Below are 23,237 nucleotides of genomic sequence, written 5' to 3'. Positions count from 1 at the left end.
GCTAGAGAGTCCATTGATTTATTTAAGGTACTTGTAGTCAGCATTATATAATAAATCTTGTTTTAACTGGATAAAACATCATAATCAGTACAATCTCATCACAATAAAACATATAAACTAACACAATATACATAACAAACATAATAAGTATAATATAAAACTATTAATAGAATTGATAAAAACTTGTAGATGAGTAACAGAAACTTGAATTACAAGTGAAAGTGGATAAAGAAAAATAGACAATATAGTGACTTGAGAAGAGGGTTTATGTGGATATAGCAACTTTGGAAGAAGAAAAAAGTAATGGAGTTGAATTGTGAATATCTGTAGTGGAAAAAGAAGGCTTATTAGCAGAGCTATGAGGAACAGATTGCAGTAGTCTAAGCAGGAGGTGATGACAGAGTGGATAAGGGTTTTGGTTGGGTATTTAGAAAGAAAGGGATGAATTTTTGTGATCGAGAAATAAAAAACAAGATTTAGTAGTGTTCTGAATTTCTATAGAAGAAAGAGAGAGGCATCGAAGCTGACTCCAAGGCACAGTCTGAGGGGACTGAGAGGTTGGCAGTGTTATCCATGGCAATAAAGAAAGTAAGAAGGGAGATGTAGGTTCAAGGGGAAAGATTTCTGGCATAAGAACATGCCATACTGGGTCAGACAAAGGGTCCATCAAGCCCAGCATCCTGTTTCCAACAGTGGCCCATCCAGGCCATAAGAACCTGGCAAGTACCCAAAAACTAAGTCTATTCCATGTTACTGTTGCTAGTAATAGCAGTGGCTATTCTCTAAGTCAACTTAATTAATAGCAGGTAATGGACTTCTCCTCAACATTATTCAAGAATTCAGTGCCTACTAATGCACAAGTTTGATGAACTTCTTGACAATCTGAGGAAAACTAAATACATCTCTATATTAGATCTTACAAAAGGATATTGGCAAATTTCCCTAGAGAAATGTCTAAAGAAAAAATGCCTCTGAGACCCCTTGCAACCTATATCAAATCCAGATCCTCTGCCTAGGGCTGCTTTATCATTTCAAAGGCTGATGGACATAGTGTTGCATCCTCGTCATTTACAACTGTATATTTGAATGATATACATTCTCCTGAATGGGAGTGTCACCTATAAAAAGTAGCAGCAATACTCATCACTGAGGAAAGCCAGAGTGGAAACAATACCTGGGTTGTATAGTCAGAAATGGCGATGTGAAGCCTATATTCTCAAAGATCCAGGCCAAACAGGACTGCCCTCAATCAGCAACAAAAAAAAATGTTTGATCTTTCCTTGGCCTGATATTGTATTACTGAAAATGTATTTCTGACTTTACTGACATTGTGGTCCCTATTTAAAGAGCTACTGATGAAGATGATACTATTATCCTTAAAACGGGTTATGGCCAAATATCTTCTTAAGAAATCTTCTTTGGATTCATTATGCCTGGAGAACTTCAGACCAATCTTGAATATTTCCTTCTTAGCCAAGATGATAGAATGTGCTTTGTTGACACAAGTTTAAGAGTTTTCGGGAGATAATCATTTTTGAATGTGAAACAATCTGATATCAGAAAAGGCTATGGAACTGTCTCTGTGGTCCTTCTGGCTGATCTTCTACAAATTGGGTTTTGCATTTTGCCTAATTCTGCTTGATCTCTTCAAAGCATCTGACACAGTAGATCATGCTGTCTTGTCAAATCCCTTGATGGAAGCAAGGTATGCAGGCAGCAGTGTTAAGAGTGGTCCAATTCATTTCTTTCAAAGAGGTCACAACAGGAAGTGCTTGGAAATACTTGGTTAGCACCAACAGTCATGTGTTATGGAGTCCCTCAAGGAGCAATACAGTCTCTTTTATTATTTAACCTGTATCTCAAACCACTTGGAGACATTGTAAAGGGGTTTGGAATGAATTTTTCATTTCTTTGCAGATAATATACAACTGTCTGTTATGGCGGAATTAGATAATAAGGAGATTAGGGATGAAATTAATTCATGTCTTGCAGTGATTTAGAACTGGGTCACTTCAAATAGACTATGTCTTAATGTAGACAAGATGGAGCATTTGTATGAAGGACATTAAGCTCCCCTACCAGAATCCTTTCCCTTGCTGTTAAATTGATGTGTGTTGGTTGCTAAGAAGTGGTTTGTAATCTTGGGATATACTTGCATTGCAACCTGGAATTTAGAACACAAGTTTTACAGGTGGTACCATACCTGCATATGGTAAGATAGTTATAATCCTACTTTAGCAGAGAGCATCTAGCCATATTTATCCAGGCCATAGTAATGTACTGTGTGGATTACTGCAATGTGCTGTACCTTGGGCCAGTCATACTGTTACAGCAACTTCAAAATGCAACTGATAGGTTTTCATCGCGTTAAACCAGCGTTGAAGATCTTGCACTGGCTTTCTGTACAATTCTGAGTTCAATTAAAAACCTTATACTTAGCCTGTAAAGTTGTGAATGCTCTCGAACCAGTGTACCTGCAGGAGCAACTCTTTCTATGTTTGCCAAATCGTTACCTGTGGTCATAGGATGGGGATTGGCTGAAGCAGCTTTCCATGAAGGAGGAGCAATTTTATTTATTTATTTAAAATCTTTTATATACCGTCGTTTAGTAATGCACCATCACAACGGTTTACAGAGAGGCACGTAAATTTATATTTGGTTAAATTCTTACTAACAAAGTGCCAAAACATTTATCGGTAACATGTTTTCATAATATATAAGGTATATGATGCGTGGCCAATGCAAAAAACTTGTGCTGAAAGCGGGCGCTGTGTATTCAGCGCCCGCTTTCATAACGCGCACTCAGCCACTTCTCCTGCGGGCGCGATGCAATATTTAAATTAGGGCTCGCCCTGTTGAGGAGGCGCTAGGGGCGATTGCGATCCCAAGCACTTCCTTGACAGCCCAAGCTGGAGAGATGTCCGCTGTCGGTGGCTGTCCACCAGTTAAGAAAATGGACGCTGAATTTATTAGCGTCCCGTTTTCCTAACCAGCGCACATGCAGGGGTTAGGAAAATGGACTCTGATAAATTCAGCATCCATTCTCCCAACCTGACTACCGGCACCAGAAGGAGTGTATAAAATCAATATTAAAGTGTCGGGCACTTAATATTAATTTGTTTATTCCTTCACTTATTGCTGATTGGTCCCTTTACTGTCACATGTCAGTGAAAAGACCAATCACCTTTCAGAAGGCTGTCCTGAAAGGGGATTGTCCTTTCACTGACAAATGTCAGTGAAAAGGACCAATGGGCAATACGTAAAGGAGTGAATAAATTAATATTACCGGTAAGTGCCTGACACTTTAATATTGATTTTATACACTCCTTCTGATGCCGGTAGTCAGGTGCAGAGAATGAATGCTGAATTAACCAGTGTCCATTTTCCAAACCCTTGCCAGCGCTTTTTTTAAAACTTTTTAATTATTTTTTTAAAGAGTTGTTCCTTCCACTTAATATCCCAAGGATATGAAGTAGGTGGCAGTACAGAAAAGCAGTTTTTTCTGCTTTAATTTCTGATCGCTAAAATGTTCGTCCCAGACGCACATTTTTTTTTTTGCATTGGGAGTGAATAGCTAATAGCCTCATTCACATTTATTTGCATGTGTTGAACACTATTAGTTTCACTCTACATTGGACGTGCGTCGTAGAGGCGTAAGAGGATTAGTTAGCGCCTCTACAATCCACGTCCAACTGGGCTCAGTGAACTGTATAGAATCGGCCCCTTAGTGCATACTAGAAAGCACAATTTCTCTTGCATAGTCTCTTGGTTATGGAAAAGCATGCCCAAGGAATTTTGTATAAGGACTAATTACACTTTAATTTGCTGCTTTTTGGAGTCCTGGCTCTTTAGAAAGCCATATGATTTCAAGTGATAGGTGCAATGAGTGGTGATAGACTGAATTTATATTCCCTTGGAAATGGCTTTTTATCAAATTTATCAGAATATTGAGTTGTATCATTGTAAATATTCTGATCTGAATGGTTAGGGATAGGAATGGTCATGTTGTTGTATGTGGGATTTTTTTGCATTGGGGGTTATAATTATATGTTTTATTATAGCATTGTTTTATATTTATGATATATTGTTATAGAATGATTTATGCTGGCTTTAAATGGATCATTGTATGTTTTGTTGTTCCTTGCTTTGAATAGTATTTGAGGAACAAAGTAAGACATTTTTTAATATATAATAAAATAAAAAATGATAAATACCCAATGTCATTTTGATGGGATGGAGGGTCAAATTGAGCTAAACAACCATGGACAGTCAGAGAGCTAAGGGGTTAAGCCACATTAGAAAAACTCTAGTTCACTTTATAAAAGCAAAGGGTCCTGGGAGCTGGAGACCTATGACTCCAAAGTCATCCAAATCAAATCATACAAAGGGAGAGATGAGTCTTATGGAGGAGGTAGGGTGCAAGGCAGGAGTTCAGTCCAAGCCAGAAGCCCTCATTCACAAGAGGCTTGTGTTGGGTGGGACTTGGGGTGAAGAGGCTTTGCTGGAACCCTTGCAGTTAGGGGATATATATTTTAAGTTATCATATAAATAGAGTTTTGTTTGGCTTGCATTTATTTTTGGGTGGCTGCTTTTGACCAAAAGTTATACAAAAACCCCCATCTATTGGAAAAGTCCTGGTGGGGGATGTGACATTTTCCCCAAGTACAGGGATGCCCCATGCTGTCAGTAAGGAGCCTTCACAAAATGTTATTGCTAGGTCCAATAACTGGATGTTTTGATTTTGATTAACTTGGAAAAAGGGACTTCTTCCTTTTTATATATATTTAGCATGCCAGACACTTTTCCTTTCAAATTTCATTGTATTCCAGTGAGCTTCAGCTGATCATAACTGTCTGAAGAAGGTGAAAACCAAAGCCCCCTAGCCAGCTAACAGCATAGCGAGCCAATCTACATATCAATCTTTTGCCAATAATGTTTACATCTAGTGGTTGATAGTGTCCTTTCGGATACATCTTTCTCTTTAAGTAATCCCTAATAAAAAAAAATAAACTTTTGGTATCTGGTAAACAAAGAATAGAATCAGAAAATTCATTTGTTAAATGACATAGATGCTATGCATACATTTTCTGTGTTCCAAGCCAACACATTATTTATTTTATTTATTTAGTGATTTTTTTTTTTTTTTATATACCGCGGCACGTTAATAACATCACCTCGGTTTACAATAAACAATAACATTAGCAACATGCTTTACAGACAATATGAAATAGTGCGAACGTATTATATATCAATTAAGAACAATCATAGTAACAGAGAATGATAAAACTAATGATAATAATATTCCAATGTTCAATGTCATTTTAGTAGTAGATGGGAGGTAAGAAGTCGTAAAGTAAAGTTTAGCAGCGGGATAAAATAAATAGTTGAGTGATAAAATAAATAGCCAAGTGATAATGGATCAGAGAATAAGTAATTGGTGTTTCAGAAACAGATGCTTATTGGGTAAACGCTTGTTCAAACAGCCAGGTTTTGAGGTTTTATCATAAAATACTGACACTCCCAAATATGTGTCTCTTAAAGTTATGGAACTTTTACATAAAATAAATCCACTTACCTGTCCAATAAAAGATTTGGAGCAAAAGAGAGTTTCCCAGGATGTTCTATGGAACGCCAGACTAAGCCAATCATCAGTATCTCTAACCAGGCACATTCCAGTAGATGCACCTGATCATGGAGTGTTAAATCCACAAAGCCTATAAAACAAAAGTATAATGATAGACATATTTTAATATCCTATGAAAGATTATTCACACACAGAATTAATATACATTGGTCGAGTTAGATAATCTACAACAAAATAGACTCCTAAAACAATGTCCAGAATACATACTTAATGGGGGCAATTTTCAGATGCCCTGCCTAAGTGCATGGTCTGCGAGTACCCAGCCAGTTTCTCTTTGCAATTTAGCCATTTCATGGAATGCCTTTTTCATCCTTGGAAGATCTGGCCGGGTTATTTTCTAGTCACCCATCTAGATCCCTTTGATAATTGTCCTCAAAATAGACTATGGGCCTAATCTACCACAGGGCAGTGGAGTGTGCCAGTCTGCAGCACTTCTGCTCATTTTCAAGACTAATTTCTGTGTATCCATCATTTTGCAACAATTATATAATTACTTTCCACTGAAACTCATTTAAAAGTTTACTGATAGGAAAAACAATTTTGCAGGCTGTAATAATATTTACATTGTTCTAACTGAAACTTGAAAGTGGTGTCATAAGAGACCACCTTAAGAGACGCTCATCTTTCAACTACGCGAGAGAGCATTTTCCATTGCTTCCCCCAAAACTTGGAACACCCTACCCATAGAACTGAGGACCCAGCACATCCAAAAAACATTTAAAAAAGACCTAAAAACATTTTTATTCCACAAACTCTATTCTAACTATCTGACACCTGATCATCCCAGCACTCAACAGAACTCGCAGGCATAATCCTCCTCCTTCATGCTCTCCTGATGTACCCTCCTTTTCTACCCCTCACTGCTCACTCCCTTGATCCGTTAAGTTCTTTGAAAATGTTCTCTGCAATATTCTGTTATTCAACGACTAAGAAAATATGTTGATTGTTCACAAAACCCTACTGTTCCCAACTACTATGTTAACTCCATTTGACTGTAAGATAATTGCATATGTTGGATGATAATTGCAGATTTGTAAACCGTTATGATGGCTCTACCGAATAACGGTATATAAAACCCTACAAATAAATAAATAAATAAATAAAGGTGCGAAGACCCGCTCTATCAGGCTTAAGAGAGCACTGAGGCACGAAGATATAAGCATTTGTCGAAACAAGTCCTTTTATATTCAAAGTCCATTTAAGATTTATATTCTTTTCACCTAAGTTAAATCTTTTGCTTTGCTTGACGTGTCACAGAATCAGTAGTAGCACATTCAAAATGTTTTCTTTTATAGAATTTCTGATGAAAAGAAAATCTTTTTTGGATAAGAATATAAATCACAAATGGACTTTGGCTAAAAAAAATAAAAAAGGACTTGTTTTGGTGAATGAGTAGACCTTTGTGCCGCAGCGTTATATTAAGCTCGATAGCGCAACTCTTTGCACAGTTATATGATGCCGCTTTCAATGACGCCATTGTAAATATTGTTACGGTTCCACCATTTTTACATGCAAATTCAGCAGGGTGGGGTTTGCGCACTTCCTATGTTTTCTGATTTTACTATTTATTGACAAACCGATACTGCCGCTCACACACAGTCCTGACTTTTTGGCTCCTATATGGGATGGTTTCATATGTGAAAAAACCTAGAGTGCCTGAACGCAATGAAATAAATAAATAATGTGAGCATATCAAACAAATCAGCAGATTCATTTTTTATTGAAGGCCCATTAAAATTCAAATGCTTTCTGTTACGTAGATGTCTTAGAGATACGTGATGTAAAATTCAGTCATGAAAATTTCAATCCCTTTAGCAGTTGAGAAAAATGAGTAAAAAAAAAAAAAAAAAGCATAACCTTACTGACTAAAAATACTGGAAGCTTTCAGGGCACGTTTCAAAGCCAAATTCTATGATCAAGCACACCTTTTACCTGTGTGAACTGCCGTTTTGAGAATTGCTCACCCCAATATGGTTACCCCTGTTCTTTTAGCACTACACCGGCTACCAGTCGAGCACAGAATTAAATGTAAAACCTTATGCCTGATACACAAAGCAATCTCTGCAGAACACGTGGATTGGATGAATGCAGTCATACGAAACCTGTGCTCAGCAGGTAAAGGACGTCCTACAAGTCCCTCTATTGCCACTGCCAAACTTACCTGTGTTAGGGAGAGAGCTGTTTCATTCGCCGGTCCAGGTTTGCGGACTATGTTACCCGTAGAATTAAGGCTCCAGAAAGATTTACAAATTTATCATGAGGTATTCTACCTGTCACCTTCGCATACTCCAATGTATATCTTAATCTCTCGTCCCCCTCTTATTTTTCCTCCTCCAAGTTACACATCCTTGTTATAATGTAACTTTACTCTCCTTCAAATTGTTTTTACTGTTTGGTTGGTTATAGTTCCTAATTGTTTGATGTAAACCGAGCTGATTTGATTTGTATCAAGAAATTCGGTATAGAAAAGCCTTTAATAAATAAATAAATAAATAAATTAAAAAAGCGTTTAAGAAAGCACTAAAAACGTGGCTTTTCGCACAAGCATTCCAATTAGAAGTCAGCCAGTAATTCTTTTTTTACCGTCTACAGTTATGAATGTTTTCCCCCTCAATTATCTAATTTGCTGATTATGTCCTGGTTTTACTTCTCCCATGTCTATTCCATTGTTTTGATATAACCCCGTTCTAAGGTTCCACCCCATTGTTTTTTTTTGGTTTTTTTTTATATAACCCTGTTCAATTGTTCGATGTAATTCTAACCATGGCGCTTTGTAAACCGATGCAATATGTCTTCTTCATGAACGTCGGTATAGAAAAAAAAAGTTTAAATAAATAAATAAAGAATTCTCATATTTTTATATTTTGATGCCTTCTTTTAATTATTTTTATGTTAATGAGAATGTTTTAATGTGATTATTTATTCTTCTAATTCCTAACATTTATTTTATGATTTGATTCATTTTTATAATTTTAAGAGTGCTTTATACGTATATTTACTTGTTTGACTGGTTTAAATTTTTATTGTATTTTTATGATTTTTAGTTAAAAAAAACATTGTAAACCGGTGTGAAGGTAAATACCAACATCGGTATAGAAAATTAAGTTAATAAATAAATTAAATAAATAAACGTGTTTGCTTTTTCCTGTATTGTCAGGAGGCATTCCCAAAAGCGTTTACATCAGGGGAGAAACATAAGGCATGCAGGTTGCATTTTCTAAGTGACACTCCGTTAGTTTCCTTACACAGGGGAAAGTACTGCGGCTACTTTGTACTTACAGCAATAATCAATGCAAAACTATGCATGTAATCTTTCTTTGATTATTGGTGCAAACCACACAGACAAATTACCAGTGGTATCTACACCACTGTGGGCAGTTTGATTATCATCCCCCCCCTTATTTCTTTTTAGGATATACACTGCTCGCATGCCTGTGAGCAGTGTTTGAATATCACACTTCATTTTTTTTCTCTATTTCAACCATGAATTTACATTTGGTATAGAATAATACTATTTACAGTAGCCCAGATACCCAAAAAAAGAGACAATAGCAAAAAGTGAAAATTTAGTGTCATCATGAATCCTTACTCACAAGCCATACTTTTTTTTTTTGCCCTGCAGCTTTCTCTTGCTCCTCTGGGCTTCCAGTTCAATCAGAACTGGTCTCTACTGTGATTATGACACATAGAGCGCGATATTAAAATAAACTTAATCAGACTTACCCAGCTAAGTGGCACCGCTGAATATCAGAACACAGTCAGTTTTTAGCTGAATAACTCAGGGGCAGGGAATGGGTGGATTGAGGAAGAGTAGAGTTAGCTGGATATGTTATTCGGCTGTCTCTGGTCAGGCCACGGGTCTTTCCTAAAGTTAACCAGATACACTTATCCGGCTAACTTTAAGATAGCTGGGTATATTCAGCGGCGCAGCCTGGTTAAGTTAGCCAGATAAGTGTATCCAGCTAACTTGCTGAGCCACATAATAGCTCAATGTGGACCCCAATGAGTTTTCGTTCACAGCTACTCAGGGGTTCTCCCATTTTTAAGGCCTTTCTATTTTGCGCAGTTATTGCTGTGACAATTCTCTGGTCGAGCAGAAAGCTTGTGGTTACCTTTACACAAGTGCATCTTTGAACCAAACAGTTAGTGTAACTGTTGTGAAATGACCGAAACCCCGTTCCCTCAGGAAATGTGGATGATGCTTTTTTTCAGTTTTCCTGGCCTCAAATTGGCCCAAGTAACTGAAGCAAATCTTGGGGATCAAACTTAGGTCTCCCATAAGGGTAAATAATACATTCAATAGAATCTATATTTGAACTTATAAGGTAGCCCAATTAAAGTGAGGTTGGTGTTGCTGGAGCCACGGTAGATCAAGTATAATGGGATTAAAAGCCCTAGGGATAACATAGAGGCTGATCTTTTCAGAATTCAAGACGTCAATGCATAAGGTGATGTGTTCTCCGTGAGGAGTTAGCAATCTGTTGTCAATCTGTTAACAAAGCTCTGTAGAGAAAGCTGGGAGTTAGCAATCTGTCAGAAAGCTCTGTTGTTAAAGCTGGTATTTAGCAATCTGTAGTTATTTAGAATAGTTGTGGGTGGATCCTTGGACCAGTGGCAGGTGACCTCGCCCTCGGGGGAAATCCCGAGAGGGACCACTGGTCAGGCTTAGTGTAGGAGACAGACACATACTAGTTCTTTTATTAGACAATATAGTAAACCACCAGAGGTGGCAGTAGTGAGCTGGAAGAGCCCGGCTGGGCTGTAGTCCCTTAGGTACCGGAACAGCGAACCCAGGGTGGCTGAGCTGTAGAGAAACTAAGAAAGTGAGTAGGTAGTATATGCAAAGTTCTGGAACAAGTCCTTGCTGGTAACACTCACACAATAGTCTCTTAAGGTAGCCCAGGAGATGGTATGCATTAGGCCCTCGAGGAGCGAGCACCTGGTTCCAGGGAATGCTCTGAGAGATAGATACAGACTCACTGATGTAAGCAATAAGGACTTCTTAGAAGCAATATATTAAACCACCAAAGGTGGCAGTAGTGAGTTGGAAGCACCCGGCTGGGCTGTAGTCTCTCAGGTACCAGAAAAGTGATCCCAGGGTGGCTGAGCTATAGAGAAACTAAGAAAGTGAGTAGATAGTATATGCAGAGTTCTGGAACAAGTCCTTGATGGTAACACTCACACAATAGTCTCTTAAGGTAGCCCAGGAGATGGTATGCATTACGCCCTCAAGGAGCGAGTACCTGGACCCAGGGAAAGCTCTGAGAGATAGATGGAAACTCACAATGTTGTAAGCAGCGATGACTTCTTAGCAGAAGTGGTATTCAGGAGCAAGTCTGGGTCATGGGCCTTCGAGAAGCGAGTACCAGTTCCGAACTGCGACCTGAAAAGAAAAAGAGAGAGCGAGGCCCCCGAGGAGAGGGTGACTCTAGTGAAGTCCGAAGAGGCAGAGTAGCTGGGTTTGCGGAGAGCGAATCCCATCCACAGTGACCAGGAGGAAGCGAACCCTTGCTAACTCATCTTGTTAGCGAAAACTGAGACTTTAAATATCTGGAGCTGGTGACATCATCTCAGGGGGACGCCCTTGAGGTTCGCGCCAACACTGGTACATCAGTCAGGCCGCGCGCGAGCGCCCTTAGGCATCCGGTCAACATGGTGGCTTGCAGCATCGAGTCAGTCCGGGAATGCCGGAGGAGGACAGCCTGGAGACGCCGTAGCAGCTAGCCTTCCATTAACCCCGAAGGGAGTCGCCAACGAGGTAAGGTGAGCGGAGCAGAGACGTCGGACACAATATAAGGTTAGAGGCACAGTGGTCCAACTAACCTGTCCTGGGTGTGGATCCACATAGACTGAGGATATGACCAGTGGAGGAGTCTGGACAGTGGGTATTTGCAGCTGGTTGACCAGGTCCTGTAAATAAAGTTTTCTCTGGATCCGAAGTCCATGAAAGCCTGAGTAGAGAAACCCATTGGATTGGCAAGAGGAGTTGGGGAGCTGAAGTAGTAAGGCCTAGAATCATCTCCCCAAATGACCTTAGGCATTAGGGTTTCCTGACCTCTTGGGACAGTAAGCCAAGAGATGGCCCCAAGCCACAGTGTACACAGAGGCATAGTTGCCTCTGGAGTCTCTCTTCTGGGGCTAGGCGGCTGTGAACCATCTGCATCAGTTCTCCCAGAGCATGAGAAGCAGCGGGCATGGCAGTAGCTGGCAAGAGTGGGGTTTGGAATCAAGGTGCCAAGGAGATACTTCTGCGTGCTGGATGAGCATCCCAGAGCCTTTCCTGAAACCATCTATCTATATCTTGAAATGAGAGCCTCCAATGAAGTAAGGAGCTCCTGGGCAGCAAGTTCATCTTTAATCTCTCCTGAAAGTCATTCCTGAAAGGTGGTATCTAGGCACTGGCAGTACTCTCTCCCATTTATCAATCACCGTAATTCATAAAACTATCCATCATCATCTTCAACTCGACCTGGAAATCCTATTCAAACTCCACTCCTCTAACAGACCAACTAGATATATTCTCAAAGGCACCCTGAAATTTCCCCCTACTAAAGCTTCACGCCTCTCGATGACCAAAGACAGAGCTTTTTCGATAGCTAGCCCATCTATCTGGAATAGCATCCCTTCAAGTCTCAGAGTGGAGCCTTGCCTGTTAACTTTTAGAAAAAGACTTAAAACCTGGCTCTTTCACCAAGCCTTCGCCGACCCACCAGACAATCACTAGTTGTCCTTCACGCTTACCCGTTATGGTGATTATACTCACGAATGGACTCTGACTCTCCCAGGTTAAAGCAACATTAAGCTTTAACCCGTACGCCCAATGGTATCACTTCATATTTATTTCCTGCCTTATCTTCTTTCCAGCTTGTTGCAAGCTTCCAAGTTCTCTTCCCTGTTGATTGTAATTTTTGACTCATTCCTACCTACTGTTTATCTTTCGTTTACTTGAATAGTTACCCCAGTTTTATTCTTGTTAATTGTAAACCGATCCGATATGGTTATTTACTATGAAGGTCGGTATATAAAACTGTTAAATAAATAAATAAAAATAAATAAATAAATTTAATTTGGAGGCTATGATTCCAAACTGCACCGCATACTTGCTTAGGGTGCGGGAGTCTTGGCGAAGATGGAGTAAGTCGGACGCCATTGCAGTTGCTCAACTTGGCTCCTCAAAAACAAGAGGAAGTCAAGAAGAATGGGGTCCCCTTACTCCCATACGGGAGTAGCCCAGGCTAGCGCTTTTCCATCACGCAGAGGAAGGATGTAGGTAGTCTTGGCCTGATCATCTGGGAATAGTGGAGCCTGTAGTTGAAAGTGCATCCTGTACTGATTGAGGAACCCCCAGCACTGCTTGAGATACCCTGCATACCAGGAAGGAGCTGACAGCTGAGATACAGGGCATTGTAGGGGATGGTGGCACTTCTACAAGTGGTAGGCAGTCAGGGCGTCCAGGCATGTGGAAAGGTAGTGCATCGCTGGGGCCAAGAGCTCCAGGGCCCCCCTGTTGGTCCTGTAGCCTATGAGCAATGCCAGAGATGGCCTGGAGCAAGGTCAAATCTGCTGAGTCCATGGCTTGAGCAAACTGTTGTGTCTGTGGACCCTTGGGCAGAAGTGAGATTGGCTCTACCTGCAGGGAGGAGCCCTATATCAGCAAGCATACACAGGAGAAGCAGAGATTGGTCAGGAGCTTTACCTATACCAGCCCATGTTCCCCATGGGTTGAACCTTTGGGTGCCAGGGCCGGCAGATCTTAGGTGAAGGTCTCTGTTGATGACTGGAGACGAGGTCCTAGGCCAGGCTAGGGTTATAGGCTAGCAGCAATCAGGCATATCCAAGTCCAGGCAAGGGTCAAAAACTGTAATCCTTCCAAGGAGGAGGAAGAGGGATGGATAAGGCTGAGGCAGGCTGGGCAGGTAAAGAATGAAACAGGCTGAGATGAAGACTGGAGCAAGCAGGGCAGATGAAGGCTGGAACAGGCTGAGACAAACACTGGAGCCAGCAGGGCAGATGAAGACTGAAAAGAGCTGGTAGCAAAACACACTACAAAGTAGCTGGACCTGATGCTGAAGCAGCAAGGGAGAGGCAGAGGGTACCCTTTATAGGGCTCAACTTGTGAGGTCATCAGGAGATGCTGTGGAGCTTTTCTCGCCAAGGGCCCTTTAAGCGTGATTAAAGGCGCATGCATGCCTAGGGAGAGGTGCGGCATGGAGAGGCAGGCGGTGACCTGCCGCATGGTGTCCGGTGGCATGTCAATGGCGTTTCACTGCATCAGGTGGCTGAGTGGCCAGCCCGGCCATGGAGGTATAGGCAGACGTTTGTAGGGACAGCCCATGGAACGCCGAATGCAACACTTAGCTGTTGATATGGGGAGCAAGAATTTGGAATCCCTTAAGCCAGAAAGTTCTACAAGTTCCCAAGCCTTTAAATTCCAGCCAGGATTAATTCTAATCTCTGTGGGCCAAGATCCCAGACACAGGTGTTTTATCCAAGGGCCCAGATGTCATTAAGTCTTCTATCTGTGCTTTTAAAGTTGTGGATTTTTGCTACAGTTTCATGTCTTTTACTGAGTGATGATTGCCAATCACTCAGCTGTGCCTGTGGTTAAGGTCTTGTAATTATATTTCCTTATTTAGACTGTAAATAAATCAGATGTGCTTTGTAACTATGGTTAGTGCCTCAGTGTGAGCTATGTGAATTATCTCTGCATGATAGGGAAGGGGCTTGTAGCTGGAGGGCCTGAAGAGGGTTCTAACAACAGTGATTCAACATAGAAAGGGGTACCCTAATCCCAGAGACCAAGCAGAGATTCACCCTGTGGTGCATCGCACCTTTTAATCAATCATGACTAAGTAAGAACCCTGACCCCGATGTGATTTTCCAACCCCTGATCCCGGTTACACAGGAAAGGTTTGCATTGTTTTCGTTGTTCTTCCTTCTTAATCTATCGTGTGCAATATAATGACAGATTAGACGAGGGCAGAAAAAGCCCAGTGGGGCCATCCAGTCTGCCCAGTTTTACCACACTGAAAGATATACAATCCCAGCTGCTAGCCACGGAAGGTGGGTCAGATACCACCATTTTTATTTTCATCCTCACTGGCTCTGTACCATCCTGGGTTATATTTAGTTTTACATTCTGCTTTTCAGCCACCTCCAAGCAGATTACATTCAAGTACTGTGTGGTATTTCCCCGTCCTTGGAAGGCTCACAATCTAAGTTTTTACGTGAGGAAATAGAAAGTAAAGCTGCCTGTCTAAGGAGTAACTGGTGGATTTCAACCCTGGCTTTCCTGGTCCATAACTCACTAGGCTACTCCTCCACTTCTTAGGATTACGATCTCACGCTTAAATCAGCACCCAGGACCCCATTTCCACCCCTACCCATGTCTTACCTCCAAAGTTTGTAATACTTTAAACAAATATAGAAACTAACGATACTATTGCTGCTGACCACCCGGCCATCTAGGCCCCCATGGCCTTGCTGGGCAGTACCCAGTCTCTGATTTCACGTTCAAATCTACAATTGTGTTATTTCCCGTGGGAAAGGTATCCACAGAAGAAGCAGGTACAAATCTCTAAGGGCCTAACCTACCGTGGGGCAGTGGCATGTGCCATACTTCAGAACCTTTGCTAATTTTCAAGACCGATTTCCATCATTTTGCCGCAATTTTATAATGACTTTCCACTGGGTTCTGGCATAAGCTGCAATTTGTGGCTCCTTGCCAAAGGCTGATGTAGACACACTGTGCTGTGGCTAGAGAATTTAGCACCCTGTGCTGAAATACAAGGAAGTATCCCTTCCTTTTTTTTTTGTCAGGAGAAGAGACAACTGAGAGGAGTCATAGTTGATGTTCATAAAATCATGAGTGGGGGGAGAGCAAGTTGACAAGTGGTACCTGTCCCAAAGACAGGGACTGTTCTGGAGTCAGCAGGTGAGTGAATACTTTACCTTTTGGGTACTTGCCAGGTTCTTATGGCCTGGATTGGCCACTGTTGGAAACAGGATGCTGGGCTTGATGGACCCTTGGTCTGACCCAGTATGGCATTTTCTTATGTTCTTATGTTTTGATAGAGATATAGTTGGAACACTATTCAGAAATGTTTCATGTTTGGACTTTAATTTCCCATCCGTCAGTCGTAAAAGCATTTTATTTCCTACATCAGCACAGGTATGAAGAGACTGAGTAATTTTGTCAAGAGTGACTAGTGAGCAGGAAGAATCCCTGTTAGTAAAAAAACCTTCATGGCCAGGAAAATACTCTGCTTTTCTCTCCTGTGTGAGAGCCCTGGGAGATCATGAGACCTTGCATGGTCCATGGCCCTCCCCTTGTTCCCATGTGCCCAGGATCTTAACTGGATGGGAGCTATTTATATTTATGCCTGGTAGTAGACATTATTACAGTCACTACATGCAAGAACTTTATATGTCTTTCCAATCTAAACAGCTTACCTTGATGGCCTTCAGGGCATGAGGTGTCCAGATATCTCACATCTCTCACATTGCCTCCAAAATAATACTGAGGACCATCCATTCTGCTGTGGAGAAGGTGATCTGGCTTTCAGGCCCCCTCTGCCCTCATCCTGGCTTGCTTCTGCTTCACAGGCATCTGAGATATCATTACTTGCAGCTCAGGTTTTTCACACTCCAACTGCTGTGAAATGCCCCATTGAGCCTGTGACAGATCTTATACCAGGTTCGATCTTTCCTGTATGAACCCATTCTTCTTGATTCCTGTCCGTATAGGATATTCTGTACCTTCATGACTTCTTGAACCAAAAGGGCTCTCTCTCTCTTGGCTGGAAGTTGGGTTTCCTAAGCAGGGCTCCCCTTCTTCCAGACATGGTACAAAAAGGAATACAAGCACTAGGAGCAAACCTTTTATTCCTGAATATACTTGTAAAAGGCACTTATTTGCACATATAAAGGGGCAAAATTTTCACAAAGAAAGTTGCACATGTACATTATTAAAATAACATACATACACACATAAATTATATATGTGTATACCTTGGTTCAATATACGTGCCTATAACAACTGTAATGTAGTGGTATATGTATATTTTTTCCACATAGGTGCATGTAGAGTTAGCCTATAGATGGGATACCAGCAAGCTCCATCTCATCAGGGACTTTCAGAGCCAGTCCAGTATTTATCCATAATGCTTTCACTGGGATAGCACCTGGACTGGACCTGCCTGATCTTGATGACATGGAGTCTGCAGCTATGCCATGTCAAGATGGTATATCTTGGGTGTTAGGAAAGCAAGGCAGCTGTGGATGAGGAACTCATCATCAGAAGCTTAGATGTTTTATATTATTGCCTTGGCTTTTATTCATTATACCTGGTTTATCATTTGTAAAATACAAAACTTTCATTCAGCAACAAACTATCTGATAGGACTTTGTATGTGTCCTATGTATTACTGTATATCAGGCAAATACCATAGTTTCAGTTGGGTCTCTATAGTTGCATCTACTCTACAAAATCTGTGTAGTGTAATTATTGTCCGGATGGGAAGCAGCTGAGATAAATTACAGCTCAAACCCTGCTTCAGGTATAAGCCAAGCTCTAAAGGCTTCTAGTATGAGGGCCTTTAACGATTATGATTGGTGAAGGTCAGTGAGGGGTGAAGCCATGGAAGTAGCAAGGTGTTCCTGATAGCTCACAGTTGGCAGCTTTTGTGTGAGAGTCCTCAAATAGGACAATATCCTATATTTTTTTGCGGGAATGAGCGGTGATTTCCACAGACCTAGAGGCATAAACTAGTCTGACTCCAGCCATTCTTAAAACACTTATCTTTATTGTAGCTTCACACATCAACAGTTGACTGACTTCTATTTCCCTCCTGGAGATTCTGGAACAGTACTTGCCAACTTCCTTTAGTCATGCTCTCAGATTGCTGCATTCTGGTGCTGCAGTACCCTGGCTGCTCCACTCCAGCCAGGGTACTCCAGCCAGTTTTCTCATGGCTGCACAACTTCCTTGCTGAGCGGCTTTCTTGCTGGAAGAGGACCCCACCCTGTTTACATTCATTACACTCACAGCCCACTCTGACAGCTGTTCCAGAGCCACACCCCATTCAGCTCAGCCCTGCTGTACTAGTGTTCCTATCTCTTTTCTTTTTTCAAGGCAAAAAAAAAAGTTTTAAAAGAAGCCTGCATATCCAGCATTGACTAAATCACATTTAATTCCCTATCTACCTCCAGCTGGGCTTCTCCCATTAGCCAGTAAAAACCTACCACTTTCTGGATGTCCCTGCAACAAGGCTTACTCACAGTTTCCTCTCTACCTGAAACTTTTAAATCTTGTTTTTTTTCTTCAGTGCAGCTTCTGAGCCACTGCCTTTCACAATCTACCATGCTCTGTGCACCCCGTGCTCTGTACTTTGTTTTAGAGCCACAGACCCCCTGTGCTCTACTACATTTAAAACCACAGGTCTTCTTCACAACTCTTTCTGTATGCCAAACAGACACTTTCTTAGAGGCTGGGGTTTTGTTTTTTTTTTTATGAGAAATGCTTTTGAAAAAATCCCATGCATGACACCATATGTGGAAATGAGCAGTGATTCCCACAGGCCTGGAGGCATAAATTAGTCTGACTCCAGCCTTTCTTAAAACACTTATCTTTATTGTAGCTTCACACATCAACAGTAGACTGTCTTCCCTTCAGAACAGTGTAGTCTCCTTTATTTATAGTTCAGTGCTGCTTCCCTCAGTAGTCACAGCTGATCTTCATCTCAGCTCAGTGTTTGGACAGTTTTATGTTAAAGGAGCTGCCTTCCTCCTAGAAACCTGGGCCTGGTTTGGTTAATACCACCTGGATCCCAGCTCTTATTCCCCAGTTTCTGGTTACATCCTCTGAGCTCCACCTGCCCCGCAGGATCCCACCCACAGAGCATACTCTCTTTAGTGGATTTAAGGTGGACCTGGCATCTAGCCTGGTCCTGCATAGATAAATATGGGAATATTTGAGGCAGTATCTCACAGTCTTGTAGAATACAAGGTGGGTTTTTAAGTATTTGCGGGTGGCGTCTGGAAACCTTTTGAAGGTAATCTTGGCCCTACCAGGGAGGAAAGCCAGTGTAAGCAGGGAGAAGATTTAGCTTGGTAATATAGATACATCAGATACCTGTATTACTCCAGGTATGCCTTCATCTCCGTGGGATAAGTAACAATATTTTTCTTTTTATTGACATATGCAGCTTCTGGGACATAGATTTGATTTGTTACCACTTGCAGCAGCAGCTGTTGATGAATGCATCTCCCACCTGAACATCTAAATGACACACCAATTCTTCCGGAAGTGTAGCTGTAGTAGAAAGGGTCACTTATTGTGTGCTCCTACTCTCTCAGTGTATTACTTTTAGTAATGAGGAAGCATACAAGATTTTCTCTATAGACTGTACCTGTTATTATGACTTGGCCGCACTCAAATCTTAGGCCCTTTGAGAAGATAAGAGGTAAAAGTAGACCTTAATCTCTGAAGTCTTGTGTCCATTAATGTAAGGTCATTTAGGAGAGCTTAGTATACAGTGTACATCCTCATAATCAGAAATTACACGTAGGCAGCTGTAAAGGTAGATGACTGAAGGATAAAGTTTACAGGATTGAGCTGCCTGCCAAGCTACATTCATGGCATTGTGTGGGTAAGAGAGTAATTGCAGAATGCACTCCTGAAAAGGACTAAACTCTGGGTGGACAAGGACCTTTGCATGCATAAAAAACACACACACACGCAGATTTTTAAACATAAATTAACTTTATCAAACAGTTTAAAACTTTAAAAAATATTTACAAAGAGAAAACAAAAAGGGGGAATGGGTGGAAAAAAAACTAAAGAGTTAACTATTAACAAAGAAAAAAAAAAGGCCCAGGAATGACAGGAGGCTCAGTCCTGAGAGGCCTAGGGGCTGGTGGCTGCCCCATTGTCATCAGTTCAAGAGCAGCTGTGTAGCCCCCTTGAGCATGGCTGAGTCACCCCAATACCTCCACCATCCACCTAAAGTTAGGCCCACAGGACACGAAGCCCCTCCCTCATCCTCTCCATAGCAACTGAGAGTCCTGCCCTCTGGGCCAGTGAGGGCCCCTGTGCCAGATGCAGTCTCTGCTTCCAAGGGGTGCTGCAGCAAATCAGGGTGAAGGTCTCCACTGACGCGGCCCAGCAATAGCTGGGCCGCGTCAGGACCTGCATCCTGACATTCCAAGGCCAACGGGGGAGGAGGCTCTGTGAGGGTTAGCTGGCAATGTAGCCTGGAGCCCAAGGCAGCCATTACAGAGGGTGGTGGTGGTAGTCCTGCCACTGCAAGGTCCTGGGATGGTGGTGGTAGCTGCATTGGGCCTGTAGTGGCCACAGCTGCTGGTGCTGCTTGAGGGCCCAGGAGCTCCCAAGGGTCCTCCTCCTCCTCTGAGCTGCTGTTTTCTGTGAAAATAGATAAAAAAGGTCTGTCCATCCATCTACTAGTGTGATCTTGAGTAGGGGTAAATAGCTTTATATAAAAGGCGCAATCCAAAGATATGGTTAATAAGCATATTTGTTGTACACCAATCTGCTGCAGTGGCTAGCCAGCCCTTCTAAAGTTTCCCTGACATATGTTGCTTTCTTAAATGTATTTATTTTGAAAATTTAGAGACAGCACTACAACAGGTAAGTTTTTCTGGCTGAATTCAGATGTGGAGACCTTACTTTGAAAGGAGATAATTTTTATTAATTAGTTTTTGTTCTTGTAATTTTTGAAAAAAGGGGGTTTTTTTTCATTGCTTTTTTTTTTGTTTCTTAGGCATTTTTTTTTTACTTAGTTTCAGAAAGGAAGAGTAGAAGGAAGGCGCACCTCCCACACCACAATTCCCACAAACCCCTATCTTCACTTCTAACTTTATAGACTAACCCACTAGTTAGGGGGATGCTCATTGGTTGGCAGAGTATCATAAGAAAGTAATTTAGATACATTTAATTACTGTGGAATCAAGTAAAGTTTCAAGAGGAGATTGATTAGAAATACCATAGTCGATATTTCAGGTAATTAACTTTTAAGATAAGAGAGAAAAATACTGGTTGGTACCAGAAAAAGGAGTGAGAACAAGTGAATTAGCTCATTCTATGTTTTCTGCAAATAGAACAAATTAAGTACATTTCTTGTGAGCTGACTGGTAGCATCATATTAGATCTGTGGCAGCACTGAAAGGAGAGGATCACTTTGCTGGTGGCTGAAGAAAATCAGTAAGTACTGCTTTGGGAAATTTTAGAACTTAAAAAGTTTTGGGGAGAAGTAAAACTATTGGGGCAAATTCTTTAGTGTGTATTAAATAGCTAGTCAGGAGACAGACAGAAGCCAGGAGTTTGGGTATTCTGATTTCCCTCTCTCCTATCCACCCCTAGCTCATCCTTTGATTTATAAATAAAAAAAAATTAATCAGCCTTTTAACATAAACACAAGATTGATCCAGGCCTTATCAAGAGTTTAATCATCCCCTTGTAGGTCACTACCAAATATATAGTGAATACACTAATACATTTAAAGGACTCAAATTCTACGCATCCCTACTCCCACAGCAACCTAAACTTAACTAGGAACTGAACAAAATTAAGACGAAGCAGCAGTCCAGCAGAAAAACTGCTGTGGCAGTCAAAAATTAAGCAGAATGTCAGGAATTATTAGGAAGGGAATGGTGAATAAAACGGAAAATGTCATAATGCCTCTGTATCACTCCATGGTGCGATCGTACCTTGAATACTGTGTGCAGTTCTGGTCGCCGCATCTCAAAAAAGATATAATTGCGATGGAGAAGGTACAGAGAAGGGCAACTAAAATGATAAAGGGGATGGAACAGCTCCCCTATGAGGAAAGACTAAAGAGGTTAGGGCTGTTCAGCTTGGAGAAGAGATGGCTGAGGGGGGGAGATGATAGAGGTCTTCAAAGTTATGAAAGGACTTGAATGGGTAAATGTGAATTGGGTATTTACTCTTTTGGATAATACAAGGACTAGAGAGCACTCCATGAAGTTAGCAAGTACCTATTTAAAAACAAATAAGATAAAATTATTTTTCAATCAACGCATAATTAAGCTCTGGAATTCATTGCCAGAGGATGTGGTTATGGCAGTTAGTGAGCTGGGTTTAAAAAACGTTATGGTCAGTTCCTAAAGCAGAGGTCCATAAACTGCTATTAATCAATAAGGATTAATAGCTTGGAATTTATTCATTTAGGGGTAGATTTTAAAACATTACGCGCGCACACTACCCGGCACACATACATGGATGCGCGATTTTATAAAATGCCGGGTCGGCGCACACAAGGGGGGCAGTAATTTTGCAAATTCGTGCAGCAATGCATCGGGAACTTCCCAACCCCCTAGCCTGACCTGCCTTCCCCTTCCCCTATCCTAAATCCCCCCAAATGCTTTGTCCTACCTTTTGCTCCTGCTTCTGAGCAGGAGCAAGTTGCATGCGCTTCTAGCCCTGCCCTGCCCCACCCCCGGACCGCCCTGCCCCCCAGATTGCCCCTTTCACTTACCCCGGGACTTACTCGCCTTTCGGGGGTTTACTCGTGTGGCCGGGCCCTTTGAAAATTGGCCCAGCGCGCGTAAGCTTTTAAAATCCGGCCCTTATTGTTTGGGTACTTGCCATGTACTTGTGACTTGGTTGGACACTGGTGGGCTTGATTGACCCTTGGTCTGACCCTGTATGGCATATCTTATGTTCTTATGTACTATCAGAATGACTAGGCGGTTTACAGGATTACATTCATAATATTAAAATACAATACATAAATCAAAGTTAAATAACCATCAATAAATATACAAACCAATAAACATAAAAGAAATAATAATAGTAAAATAATAATATATGAGCACTGAGACTCAGAGTTCCTTGTCTCTTAGATTAGTTTAGTAATTGTAATTATGCTGCCTTTCCATTAAGAAATCAAAGCTCTGGGATACCCAGCTCAGTCTCTCTCTTTCTTACATCTTGGTCATGTCCCAGAGACCCCCAACTCTCTCTCTCTGGTAGCCCCAGACTCGAGGACTGCTTGCTTTCTCTTCTGACCTGAGACTAGGGGACTCCTGGTTCTCTTCTGGGCCCAATGAACCAGTCTGTCTCTGGTAGCCTTAGAGAGAGATCCCCCCCACCCCAACTGTCTGCTGAGTCAGGGACCCCCATGCTCACTCCATCTCACCTTGCTTCCTTTTCAGCATTCAGCCAAGGTATAGATAAGGAATTTGAAGCTGCCCAGTGACTGAGAGTTATGTGTAGCAGTGTACCTAGGATTGCAAACTTGCTTTGGCATTCAGCAGGCAGAAGGCAATGGGTCCTTCTTGGAAAGCACTGGATAGGGTTTAAAGACACATTATTAGCTTCTACTTAAGTTGTATAAGTCCATAACATGTAGGGTTTCATGACAGGGAAGGCCATGGCTCAGGGATTTTTAAAGCTGCATGTCTATTTACATCTGAGCTTCTTGGTGATCAAGGCAGAGACAGGGTCTTATAGCGCGATAGGGTTAGAGTGGAGTATGTGATGGAAGGAGAAAATTAACAAAGCATATGCGCTTCTCCCTCATGAGCATTCTTAGAGCTTACCTCCAGCTTCCTC

At 41.5% G+C, this 23,237-nt stretch overlaps 1 protein-coding gene across 1 annotated transcript in view; it reads right to left on the bottom strand.

The window, feature by feature from the left end:
• The window catches only part of ESR1 (estrogen receptor 1), an 829,643-nt gene that overhangs the window by 221,025 nt on the left and 585,381 nt on the right, over nt 1-23,237 (bottom strand). The window contains exon 6 of the mRNA XM_029596558.1: nt 5,576-5,714. Coding sequence (XP_029452418.1) covers nt 5,576-5,714 — 139 coding nt within the window. The remainder of the gene's footprint in view (nt 1-5,575; nt 5,715-23,237) is intronic.

The sequence above is a fragment of the Rhinatrema bivittatum genome, chromosome 3 (genome assembly GCF_901001135.1).
Source record: "Rhinatrema bivittatum chromosome 3, aRhiBiv1.1, whole genome shotgun sequence".
Taxonomy (NCBI): domain Eukaryota; kingdom Metazoa; phylum Chordata; class Amphibia; order Gymnophiona; family Rhinatrematidae; genus Rhinatrema; species Rhinatrema bivittatum.
This window is presented reverse-complemented; position numbering and strand designations above follow the sequence as displayed.